A 14371-nucleotide genomic window follows, 5' to 3' on the forward strand; every position below is an offset into this window, starting at 1 on the left:
CTTTGCTGTGCATTGGAACCCTCCTGGAGCAAAATAAAAAATTGCCAAAATTGCACTTTTTGCAAAAATGAATTTTTTTCAAATTTTGAATGATTGTAACTTTTTTATTTAAACTCTTATAGATTTCGCTAGAACGTCATTAGAAAGAGGATAAAAAATACTACAAAATGAGCCAAAACTGGACTCTCTAGCTTTTCAGGTTCCCGAGATATTGAATTTAAAAAAGTAGTAAAAAAAGACCCCTAATACCCCCCCATCCTTTCAATTTTTTTGAAAAATGTAAAATTTCAAAGTGTTTTTTTTGTACTTATTTCACCTAATATAAGGTCGTTTGGTATAAATATGCCCTTTGCTGTGCATTGGAACCCTCCTAGAGCAAAATAAAAAATTGCCAAAATTGCACTTTTTGCAAAAATGAAATTTTATCAATTTTTGAATGATTGTAACTCTTTTATTTGAACTCTGATAGATTTCGCTAGAACGCCATTAGAAAGAAGATAAAAAATACTACAAAACGAGCCAAAACTGGACTCTCTAGCTCTTCAGGTTACCGAGTTATTGAATTTCAAAAAGTATTAAAAAAGGACCCCTAATACCCCCCCATTCTTTCAATTTTTTTGAAAAATGAAAAATTTTAAAGTGCTTTTTTTGTACTTATTTCACCTAATTTAAGGTCGTTTGGTGTAAATATGCTCTTTGCTGTGCATTGGAACCCTCCTGGAGCAAAATAAAAAATTGCCAAAATTGCACTTTTTGCAAAAATATTTTTTGTTTAATTTTTGAATGATTGTAACTTCTTTATTTGAACTCTGATGGATTTCGCTAGAACGCCATTAGAAAGAGGATAAAAAATACTACAAAATGAGCCAAAACTGGACTCTCTAGCTTTTCACGTTACCGAGATATTGAATTTCAAAAAGTATTAAAAAAGGACCATTAATACCTCCTGGAGCAAAATAAAAAATTGACAAAATTGCACTTTTTGCAAAAATGAAATTTTTTCTTACAATACGCAGACGACACTGCACTTATAGTACACGACAAAACTACTTCAAAAGCAGCGTCAAAACTACAATCACTTACTGACGATACTATGACATGATTCTACAGATGGAGACTGACCCCCAACGCAACTAAAAACCAACTTTTACTACCAAACCATAGGATCAAAGACGACTCCCCAAACATAACCGCGGACGGCCACATAACTGAACCCAAACATGACGTACAATACTTAGGCGTAATACTGGACCAAAAACTAAAATTTACAAAACACTTAAAAAATGCAAGAACTGAAACTATTAAACGGACAAAACACTTTAGATCACTGACATACAAAAACAAAGGTATTAGCACGAAAACCGACACACAAATATACAAATCCATCTGTAGACCAGTTCTAGACTACGGACACTTACTTAGAGCAAGCGCTACTGACAAAACTAAAAGATATACTCAGACTACGGAACAGATTGCTCTAAGACTAATAACCAAAATAAAACACCCAGAAAACCCACTACACAACCCATCCAACCAACTTCTCTACGAACGTACAAACATGACCAAAATAACAGACAGACTCATACAACTACAGAACAAATGGAAGAATAATCCAAACAACTGGACAATAATAAACCCACTGTGCATAACAAGACAAACCAGACAATCCCGTTACCTCTTTCCCACTGCCACCCTACTACAACACTTTAACTAAGATTTTTTTTTTTTTTTTTTGTAAATAAATTGTAAATAATTAGAAATAAGTTAACATGTATACTAAAACCATAAAAAAATCCCACTGTAAACACAGGCAGAAAGACCAAGTGGTCGATAGCCTTTTTTCTATTGAAAATAAAGTTTGTTTATATATATAATAATAATGTTTATTTATTTAGCCAAATGCTATATACAAAAAACGATTAAAAAGTAAACAGTGTAAACATATAGTACAAAATATTCAATAGAATTAAAATACAATTTACAATACAATACATTTTAAAAAAATTTAACCGATAAATCCATGAGGCGACTACCTTACACGTTGGACAGCACATAATTCCTCAACATTGTACTAAAATTTTTAAAATTATCACAGTTTTTCAAATCATTTGGTAGCTTATTGTACTCAGATAGTCCTCTACATAAGATGGAGTTTGACATTTTGTTTGAGCGATACCTATCAACTAAGATAAAATCGTTACAATTTCTTGTTTGATAATTATGAACGTCCTTAAAATATGTTACTCTATCACAGATATAGGCAGGTAGTAATTTATTTCTTAATTTATAGAGAAAAACATAGGCATCATAGATAATTCCTTGTTCAACCGACATGACATTGGCAACACTCAACATCAACTTTACAGGAGTGTATCTGTTACATTTTAAAATTGTTCTTAATGCTCTATTTTGAATTACTTGAAATTCATTCATTTTGTAGTTTGGCAAATTGTACAACAATGCAGAACAAAATTTAAGATACGGTGCCGCCAGACAGTTATACATAAGATACTTGGTATACATAGAAAGATTTCTGCCAACTCTATAAATAAATCCAACTCTTTGTGAAAATTTTCTCATGATATAGTCAGCATGCGGACGAAAAGTTAGTTCAGAATCCAACATAACTCCAAGATATTTAATTCTACTTTCATGTATTAACCTGTCGTTGTTGATTTTAATGTTTATGTTTTCTATATGAAGACTACGCAACATACATTTTTTCCCAAATATGCAAAATTTAGATTTCGAGGTATTAATGCTTAATTTATTTACACATAACCATTCAAAAATGCGGTCCAAATCACTGTTAATTGTCCCAGCCATTTCACTTACATCATTTCCAACTACATATAACATTGTATCGTCTGCAAACAACTCAATATTACTACCATTAATTACGCTAACAATGTCATTAATGTACAGTAAAAATAATAAAGGCCCCAATACAGTTCCTTGCGGCACCCCATACACTGTATTTATTGGATTAGACACACTGTTCTTAAATCTGACTTTTTGACTTCTTTCAAATAAGTATGACTTGAACCAATTCAGAACTGGACCCCGTATTCCCAACTTTTCCATTTTCTTCACTAATGTAAATCTATCGATAGTTTCGAAAGCTCTTCTAAAGTCCAGAAACACAGCCAATACAAAATTACCACTGCCCGCAGCTTTTAGGAAATCATCGCATATATTAATTATCACAGACTCACAAGAATGACGTTGTCGAAAACCAGACTGGTTAGACACCAAAATGTTATTACTATCACAGAATGACTGAAGTTGTTCTTTGACCACCATCTCTAGGACCTTCTCATAGACAGCGACAGTATTAATCGGTCTAAACTCCACATGGTTAGTTGTGCCTGGAATCTTTGGAACTGGAATCACCGTCGATGTTTTCCACTCTTGCGGAAAGACGCCAGCAGAGAGTGAAGTATTTATAATGTCTAGGAGGCGATTTCCTATCACACAGAAAACGTCCTTAAGTACACTAGTTGAAATTCCAGTTTCCCCACCGCCTACGTTTTTCATACCATAAACATGTTTCTTTATAGTTGACAATGACACACTTTCAAATTTAGAAAACTCAGTAAAAGTGGAGATGGCTGTCATAGTATTTTCTACGCCATTAAATTGTGGAATGACGGACACAATATCGGCAATACTATTAACAAAGTATTCATTAAATCGTTTAGAGATCAACACCTCGTCTGTACACACTTCTTGTCCAAATAAAATTTCATTAGGGACCTCATTGTTTTTTCCAGGAAGAAGGACTTTTAAATTTTTCCATAGCTCTTTTGGGTTTCCCTTATTTTGATCAATCATTCTATGAAAGTAGTTATCCTTTTCGATTTTTATTTGTTTCACAATCTGATTCCTGACTCTTTTAAATTCATTCCAATTCTCCTTTGTCTTCTCATAAACCGCCCTACGATAAAGTGTATCTCTCTTTTTCATTAATTCTTTAATTTCCGTTGTTATCCATTTTTTGTCTGAGTATTTCTGTTTGAACTTAACTTTCTTCATAGGGCACATTTCATCAAGAATTTGGCTTATGCTTTCTGTAAAATTATTTGCTAGAACATTTACATCTACTGTATCATTATTATAAGTGGTGTTTAACAATGAATTTTGTAGGTAATCTGTATTATAATTTTTTGTGCACCTTTTAAATTGTGTTGTTTCAAAAGGATATTCTTTCGCTTTTTCCAGATTAATTGACAACAAACAGTGGTCTCCAATTCTGGGAGTTAAATGTACTGTGCACTTTAAAGACTTTTCATTTGTAACTATAAAATCGATTAGGGTTTCACTTTTGTCAGTTATTCTGGTTGGAAAATTGACAATTTGGGAAAAACCATTTGAGTAAATAATATTCGTTATTTTGTCAGCATAGTATGACGTGTTTAAAAGATCATAGTTGAAATCCCCCATAATAATGTTAGTGCCATCAATGTCACTTACCCTGTCTAAGTAACTAGTAAAGTAGTCCATGAATTTAGCATTTTCTAGTTGTGGTGGATGATATAGTACACTACACAAATACTTCTGACCTTCTATAACAACTTCAAGGGATAACATCCAAACATAGCCTTGAACAGACTCACTCGTTTTGAGTCTATATTTAATGTCACTTCTCACCAATGCCATCACTCCACCAGTTCTAGGGTTCGAAGATAAGCACTGTTCAACTTGATAACCGCCAACTTGAATCTCTGAATAATCAATACTCGGTGTTACATGTGTTTCCGACATAAACACTAATTTAGGTTTCCAGTCATTAAGTAAAACGTTGACATTGTCTTTGTTGTTCAAAAAGCCCTGGCAATTAAAATAAACAACACCGGATGTGAAACTGATCTCAGTATCTAGTTGCTATTTCTTGAATTTATTCATTTGCACCTGTTCACAACGTCTATACACATCACAGCTCTGCACATCCCAAACTACATGATTGGTGTCCAGTTTTAATCCATATTTAGTGTTTGACGTAACACAATTTATACATTTGTTTGTTTTATTATTACAGTTTTTCAGTTCATGGTCTTCACTACATCTAGGACAAACAGTTTTTTCTTTACATTCTTTGCTTAGATGACCATATCTACAACAATTTAAACACCTTAAAATGCCATAATCACTGTATATTGGACAACGTGTCCAACCAATACTAATTTTTTCCATTACAGTAAATAATTGGTAAGTCTTTGTATCTACTTCCATTATGATATTAAATCTTTTGTTAAACACATTTGATTTTCGCAGAATCTTTATTTTAAAATCAGTTTCTTCCCGGTGTTGTATATGGTTTTGTTTAATTATTTTTTCAACAATTTCTTCATTTTTACGATTGTATTCCTCTTCTTCTATGCCCACAACTTTCATTCGATGTTCCTTTATTTTTGGACAATTCACGCTGTATTTGTCACCAAGTTTATGTTGTATTTCAGTTTGAATGTTATCTATATTCTGTTGACCACTGCAATTAAGAATAACACCACCATCTCTGGTTGTTTTGCCCATTGAAAGGCTAATGCCTAACTCCGTTGGATTTACTTTATTCTTTAGATCCTGCTTTACTATAGAAACATCAGACTGATTTGATTTTTGTCTAATTAGTCAAGTTTTATTGTCGTTTTTGGTTATCGATGAATTAGTTTTAGTGTTGTCGGAATAAGAAACATTCATATTGTTTTTGGCCATCATTGCGTACGATTTTCCTTGTTGAACTGAAGTCCTCGTTGAATTTTGTTGTTGTTTCAATAAAATAATTTCTTCCTTTAACAAATTATTCTCTGTAATTAGATAATCAACTTTTTTGTTTAATTCGTTGGTGTTGTTGAGCAATGCTTGCAATGTTGCGTTAATATGATCCATACCATATATATAAAATTTTTTCAATTTTTGAATGATTGTAACGTTTTTATTTGAACTCTTATACATTTTGATAAAACGCCATTAGAAAGAGGATAAAAAACACTACAAAATGAGCCAAAACTGGACTCTCTAGCTTTTCAGGTTACCGAGATATTGAATTTAAAAAAGTAGTAAAAAAAGACCCCTAATACCCCCCCATTCTTTAAATTTTTTTGAAAAATGAAAAATTTCAAAGTGTTTTTTTTGTACTTATTTCACCTAATAAAAGGTCGTTTGGTATAAGTATGCCGTTTGCTGGTTACCGAGATATTGAATTTAAAAAAGTAGTAAAAAAAAAAAAAAAAAAAGAAAAAAGTAAGTATTTATTTAGCATCAATGCTACAAAAGATACATGTTACAAAAAGGTCACTTAACTATAAGAATAAACTAAAAGTTTTGAGTCTTATCTAAATGGGAACACTAATGTCTAAAACTAAATAAGCATCGTAAAAATAAAATAAAACACACACTCACAAATTAAAACTAAATAAAATGAACAAATCCTACAACCTATCTATAATAAATTTTTTTAAAACCTCCTGAACTGTGTCAAATTATCGCAGGTTTTAATAATCACAGGTAGTTTATTAAATTCTATTAAGCCTTTATACAGCACAGAGTTGAGCAACTGATTCGTGTTACATCTGTTTGTCAGTATAAAATCTGTACGATTTCTTGTACCATAATTATGTACATCTTCAAAAACTGTTAACTTATCGCAGATATAGTCAGGTAAAAAACGTTTCTTTAATTTAAAAATAAACAAATAAACACTAAACATAATTCTTTGGTTGACAGACAGCATATTTAGGACACTCAACATAGACTTCACAGGAGTATAATGATTACATTTTAAAATCAGTCTCATTGCTCTGTTTTGGATTATTTCCAATTGATTTATCTTGTATTGGGGTAAATTGAACAGCAATGTTGAGCAGAATTGCAAATGTGGAACCGCAATGGCATTATACAACATTAATTTTGTACTCATTGACAAATTTTTCCCAATCCTTGTTAAGAATCCAACTTTTTTTGCGAATTTTCTCATTATATAATCGACATGAGTCTTGTCGCTGCCTTGATAGTGAACGGACGTGCTAGTGCGAGCGAATCAAAACAATTTTTTTTTTACTGATATCTGCTTAGCAATAGAAAGGAATTCTAACTATTTAAACACGGCACTGTTGGGATATACAGGGTTCGTGCAAAAATAGCATGTACCCTGGGAGTTCGCAGTCCGAGTCGGACTTGGTCTCCCAGGACGATGGCTTTACAAAGCCGAAAACTAAAAAAAGGGGGAGGAAACCAAACTCTACCCCCTCATCGTCAAACCCTACAACCCCTACTCAGGACCTTAAAAGACCGGCTTTAGATAAACCTGCAACACGAGCTACAAACAACAGGGAAAAAACCTCCACTCAAACTTCACCCCCTCCTTCATCAATAGTTATGACCAACAACCTATTTAGGAACCCAACATTTAAATTGGCGTTTTACGTCACCTCACCACCAACTCTAACGAGAGTGCAACTTGCCGTCATATGGGAAGAAATCAACAAATCTAATAAGGACATTATAGTAAAACAAGAATCGAATTTCCTTATTAAAACCAACGATGAGGAAACAACAACCAAATCTCTTGAGCTTCTCAAACAACGTGGCATAATAACATCGTTCAAAGTCCAAAAAAGCAACAATACGTCATCACCAACAACAACCACCAACCGAAACATCACACCATCGTATTCTGCGGTCGCCACGGGTGTCGATCTTGACATTACGGACAAGAAATGTTTTCTGACCACTTGAAGAGTATTTACCCTCAAATAAGATTCTGTAAAAGAATCATATCGAGACAAAGAGGGGCGCCCACGCTTATGATTCGACTGATAACTGGAGACCATTCAACATACGAGCTTCTGATGGCAAATAGGTTTGTGCACTTTCTGGGGTGCATCTTCAGGATAATAGAAAGCAAACCTCCACCACCTATTCCTGCACCCTGCAGCAAATGTAACGCTTACGACCACCGTTCGGAGGATTGCAGGAAGCCTTTGAAGTGCAACAGATGCCAGGGCTCTCATCCAACGAGTGCGTGCACTTCTCCTCTACCAGTCAGGTGTGCAACCTGCAACTCGGACGATCATGCTGCCTGGAGCATGAAGTGTCCCAAACGACCCACTGCTCCCATCGAAGGTATTCCGAACGTGAAGGTGAAATGTCTTAACAAGAGGACAGCTGAAGTGTCCAATTCAGTCACGGCACACAGCCGAGTTCATACACCTATTACAACACACGACCACATAATAAACAAATACAAACACCAACTAAACAAGACAGAGAACAATAACAGAGAAGAACTAATCAAGAAACTGCGTAAGCGGTTTATTGAAGATTTCAATGTGGACACTTCAGTGGTCTTCTTCGGAAACCATATGTATATTTTGATGATTGATATGTTATCGCCCGACAGAACCTCCCCGACTGAACCCCTTGACCAACTAAGACAAACAATTACTAATATAGAACATTCAATCTAAGACTTATATACGCCAACATCAACGGATTAAATCACAAAAAACATCTTATTTATAATTACATAGAACGAAACGACGCTGACGGCTGCATGTTCGTAGAGACCAAAACCAAACCGGGACAAATTACGACATACAGAGACTGGCTATATATCTGTAAACATGGCAATATAGCTCAAAACGCTAGAGGAGGTGCTACGGTACTACTCAGACCTAAAGTTAAATTAGGGAAAGCAAATCCACCATCCCTTAACAATCCATTAAACGACTGCCTCCACTTTACCATTCCCTATCAACAAGACGTTATTCATGTTTTTTTAGTATACATTCATCCACACTCCAACATAGAACAAAACATTCTAACCAAAGCTTGCCTTTACAAATATTCTATCCTTATTGGAGACTTCAACCTCAATCGAAACAAGACGACTCAACTCAATAAATTTCTGGACAACTCAGACTTTATAAAGAAGCAAACACCACCAACATTTTTAATGCCAGGAAATCCGGACTCAACTCCGGACTTATTACTTCACACAGCCAATCTGGCTAATGTGATAAATAATGTAAATCTGACAAACGAACTCGGGTCAGACCACTTGGCTATAACATTTGACCTAGACCTTCAACAAACACAACCGTTGACTGCATCAACTAACACTCAAAAACTAAACTTAAATAAAACAGACGTACAAAAAGTAAAACAATACGTACATGACTATATTCAATCAAATGCGGAAACTTGTTCCTTGGAAAACATACAGAAACAACTAACAACAGCCATAGAAAAGTTTTCACCTCGCACAAAAAACAGTTTCTACCAACATACTTTGCCCAAATTCATTTTAAGTCTAATTAAACGCAAAAGGGAACTGTACAGACTATACTCACTCACGCAGGATGACGAATTGAAAATAAAATTAAACGAACTCAACAGAAACGTCAAAACACTAATAGACCAATACAAACAAGACAAATGGTTAGAAGCATGCCAAGAAATTGAACAAGACGCAGGCAAAACGTACTGGCAAAAAATTAAAAAACTTTCACAATATAAAAAAAACCACAACATCGGCACCATAAAAGAAAATGGAACAGAGCTGTACACAGACAAAGAAAAAGCGGACGCATTCGCCCAGCACTTTCAAAGGGCTTTCGCATTTTCTACCCATCCTAACTTTGACCATCAAAACTTGACTAGAATAAATGACTGGTATAACAACTATTTTGACACTAATGTAGACTTTGCAAATGAACTTATCACAGAAACAGAATTCGACGAAGCAATGACACAAATCAAAAACACTGCACCGGGCAAAGACAATATTAAAAGCAAAGTTCTAAAAAACCTTACTCCACAAACGCACAAAACCTTACTAAGCTTATTCAACAAATGCATTAGAACTAATACTCTGCCAAATAGTTGGAAAACGGGTATAATAATACCCATTCCAAAAACCGGTTTAGACCATACGGAGACTCAAAATTACAGACCTATTACATTACTACCAGTACTGAGCAAAATATACGAAAACATTATTAAAACTAGATTACAACGACTAATTGGACAACACGTACCACCATACCAGTTCGGTTTTAAGCCCAAACATTCAACTATACACCCGCTGTTTATACTGACAAATAACATACAAACAACACACCTTGAAAACAAGAAGGCATGTCTCTTTATGGACATAAACAAAGCCTTTGACAGCGTATGGCACAAAGGACTCTTATACAAACTGCACAAACTGAATACACCGGAATACTTACTATATACTATCAAAAACTTACTGCAAAGCAGACAACTAGAAATACGCATAAACAACTCCCTTTCCTTTCCTTTCACTCCTGAACAAGGTTTGCCACAAGGGTCCCCTCTATCGCCATTTCTTTACAATATATATTGCCATGACATTTACAACCACGAATTACATGACAAAAATTACATTAACAAACATGATTACATACTACAATACGCTGATGACACTACACTAGTGGTGCATGACAAAACTACAACAAAAGCTGCAGAGAAGCTGCAAATACTGACAGACAAGACCATGCTGTGGTTCTACAAATGGAGACTGACACCAAACGCCACAAAAAACCAGCTACTTTTAACAAACCACCAAATTAAAGACAACTCTCCTACTATAACAGCAGACGGAAACAAAACTATTCCTAAACAAGACGTGAAATACTTAGGAGTAACACTTGACCAAAAACTAAAATTTACCAAACATACACAAAACGTAAGAAAAGAAATCATAAAAAGAACAAAACACTTCAGAACACTTACATACAAAGACAAAGGAATAAGTACAAAGACCGCAACCAAAATATATAAATCTATATGCAGACCTCTACTTGATTATGGACATATACTAAGAGCAAATGCAACTGACAAGACAAAAAAACACATACAGGTCACAGAACAAATTGCTCTTAGACTCATAACAAAAATTAGACACCCCCAAAACCCGCTTCACAACCCATCCAATGAATTTTTGTACGAACGAACTAAAATGACAAGAATTACTGAACGACTAACACAACTACAGACAAAATGGAATAACAACCCCCAGAACTGGACCATAATAAACCCTATTTCCCTTCAAAGACCAACTCGACAATCCCGCTTCACGTCTCCCCATTCCACTCTGTTGGAGCATTTCAATCAAATGTAAAAAACATCTGTATGTAAGTAAATATTAGTGTATATAGTCATTATTTATTGTCAATATTAAGTGTATTAACTAGAATTCTTTCATCATGTATCATGGGCAGAAAGGCCACGCGGCCGATAGCCCTTTTTACTGTACCTTGTACTGTAAAATAAATATTAAATATATATATATAATCGACATGAGAATGGAAATTTAAGTTGGCATCCAAAATTACACCCAGATATTTAATATCTTTTTCATAAAGAATATTTTCCCCGTTTACAGTTATTTTTACATTGTGAATGTCTTCCTGGTTTATTTTCGATTTTTTGCTAAATACACAGAATTTTGACTTATTTGTATTTAAGCTTAGTTTATTATTACAGAGCCAGTTAAATAGTTCATTAAGTTCATTGTTTATAATAATTGACATTTCGCGGAGATTTTTCCCTATTATATAAATCATGGTGTCGTCTGCAAATAAAACTATCTTACATCTTTTAAGCGCGTAGACCATATCATTAATATATAACAAAAATAGTAATGGACCCAAAACTGTGCCTTGCGGTACACCAAACATTACATCAATAACGTTAGACATATAATTTTTAAACTTAACACCTTGGACTCTATTTGACAAATACGATTCAAACCATTTTAAAACACCATTCCTAATTCCTAGATGTTCTAATTTTTTAATTAAAATATTTCTATCAATAGTTTCAAACGCTCTCTTAAAATCTAAAAAAACCGCCAATACAAAATTATCACAGTCAAGAGCTTTCAGAAAATTATCACATATATCAACAACCACAGTTTCACATGAGTGATTCTCGCGAAAACCCGATTGATAAGGAACTATTATCGAATTTTCAGTACAAAATTTAAGAAGTTGTTCTTTAACACAAACTTCAAGGAGCTTTTCATAGACGGGCAAAGTGTTGATGGGTCGGAATTCATTGTAATTTTTTGTGTTTTGAACCTTAGGTGCAGGGAAAACCGTTGACATTTTCCAGGATTCGGGAAACATCCCATTGCTCAAAGACGTATTAATTATATCTAATAGACGATCACCAGCAGCATAAGATACATCACACAGAACCTGTTTGGATATACCACTTTCACCTCCCCCCACATTTTTCAGATTTTTTAAAATTTCTTTCATTTTAGTCATTGTTACTTTTTCAAATTGTAAAAAATAATTATTTATTTCGGGAGCTCTGGTAATATGGGTTATAAATGTTGCTTGTGGAATATTTTTAACTATTTGGTCGACACTTTCTATGAAATATTTATTAAATTTTTCTGCAATATCTGCCTCTTGGTAGACTTTTTCTCCTTCAAAAATAATATGTTCAGATATCATTTGTTTTTTATTAGGTAGTAAGGTCTTTAGATTTTTCCACAATTCTTTAGGGTTGTTTCTATTTTCATCTATGCATTCTTTATAATATTTTTCTTTTTCTTCTCTGATTTTATGTACAATAAAATTTCTTTTTGTTTTATACTCATCCCAGCATTGACAGATGATTCTCTTTGTTGATTAAGAGAAATTGACAAAATTGAGTGATCACTTATTTTAGGTGTGAGATGCACCTTATGCGCAAGATGCTTGTCATCAGTGACAATAAAATCAATTAATGTCTGACTCCTCGGAACTATCCTGGTCGGCGTTTTTACAATTTGTGTAAAACCCTTTGTGTAGATAATGTTATTTATTCTGTTGCTATAAAAAGTGTCCCTGAACAAATCAAAATTAAAATCACCAAAAATAATATTTGTGCCATTAAAACTACTAATTTCATCGAGATATTCGTCAAAAAAATCCATAAATCCAGCATCTTCTTTTTTAGGTGGATGATACAAAACAGAACACAAATACTTAATACCAGACATCGACATTTCAAAAGACAATAACCAAACAAAATCATTAACACGCAAAGTCTTAAGCTTATGTCTAATATCACATCTTATCAAAGCCATAACTCCCCCTGTTCTACTGTTATTACTAGTGCATTGTTCCAATTTGTACCCATCAATGTTCAGCTCGCATAGTTCAATATCAGGCGTCACATGAGTCTCACTCAGTAGTATTATTTTTGGTTTCCAATCATTAATTAATAACACAATATTAACCCGGTTGTTGACATAACCCTGACAATTAAAATATACAATACTAGTATCAAGAACAATATTCAAATCTAGTTGCTACTTAATGTACTTACTTCTTTGTAGTTCTTCAATTCTTTTGTACGATTCGCACCTACTAACATCCCAAGAAACATGATTCACACTTAAACTAAGACCATATTTTTCATTTGACACTACACAGTTTGCACATTTAACAGTATTAGCATTACACTCTCTAAAATCATGACTACCACAACATCTAGCACACACTTTGTTCTCCTTACAATCCTTCAGCAAGTGACCATAGCGACAACACCTAAAGCACCTTCTGATTCCATACTCGTTGTAAACTAAACAGCGATTCCATCCAATATTCATCCTCTCCTTTTCAATAAGAACTCCATAAGTAGTGGCATCCACCTCCATAACTATATTAAATCTTCCGTTCACCACATTTGACCTCCTTATAATATTGATTTTCTTGTTGGGGCTTTCCTGAATATTGTTTTGTTTTTTGATTTTTGCAACAATCTCCTGATCTGCTAGAGAATGTTCACACTCATTCACACCCACCACTTTAATACGATGTTCCAATACCTTGGGTACATCCACACTGTACGAATCACCCATTCTGTCCTGTATCTGAGCCTGAATATTACCTAAATCCTTCTCGTTACCACACTTAAGGATAATACCACCATTTTTTGTGGGCTTACCCAACGATAATCCAGCTCCAATATCACTGGGGTTCACATTTTTCCTTAAGTCTTCCTTTACTTGTTGGATATTTTTTTCAGAGCCTTTTTGTTTCACTACTAATACTTTATTGTCATTCTTTTTCAAGGCTGTGACATACGATGTTGCGACATTAGATTTTGGCTCCACCAGTCCAGAAGGCTTATATTCTCGAATACTGGCAATTTCGGCTTTCAGACTACGATTTTCTACCAATAATAAATCAATTTTTTCGGTAAACTCTCTAGTTTTTTCTACTAAAAATAATAGAGTAGCGCTGACATCGATATCCCAGTCTCCTCCATCATCCACACGGCTCCTTTTCCTCAAACGGTCAGTTCTAACAAACTCCTGGGAGTTGGGTACACTATTTGTTGTAGG

At 34.1% G+C, this 14371-nt stretch overlaps 1 protein-coding gene across 1 annotated transcript; it reads left to right on the forward strand.

The window, feature by feature from the left end:
• The first annotated feature begins 7140 nt into the window (after nucleotides 1-7140).
• On the forward strand, nucleotides 7141-8499 carry LOC145739931 (uncharacterized). Its single transcript, XM_081995263.1, is given in 3 exon segments — nucleotides 7141-7490; nucleotides 7551-7710; nucleotides 7713-8499. Coding segments are annotated over 3 exon segments (1263 nt in total). The 3' UTR covers nucleotides 8466-8499.
• The last annotated feature ends 5872 nt before the right edge of the window (nucleotides 8500-14371 follow it).

The sequence above is a fragment of the Ips typographus genome, unplaced genomic scaffold, assembly GCF_016097725.1.
Source record: "Ips typographus isolate SLU unplaced genomic scaffold, UJ_Ityp_2.0 IpsContig77, whole genome shotgun sequence".
Lineage (NCBI taxonomy): Eukaryota > Metazoa > Arthropoda > Insecta > Coleoptera > Curculionidae > Ips > Ips typographus.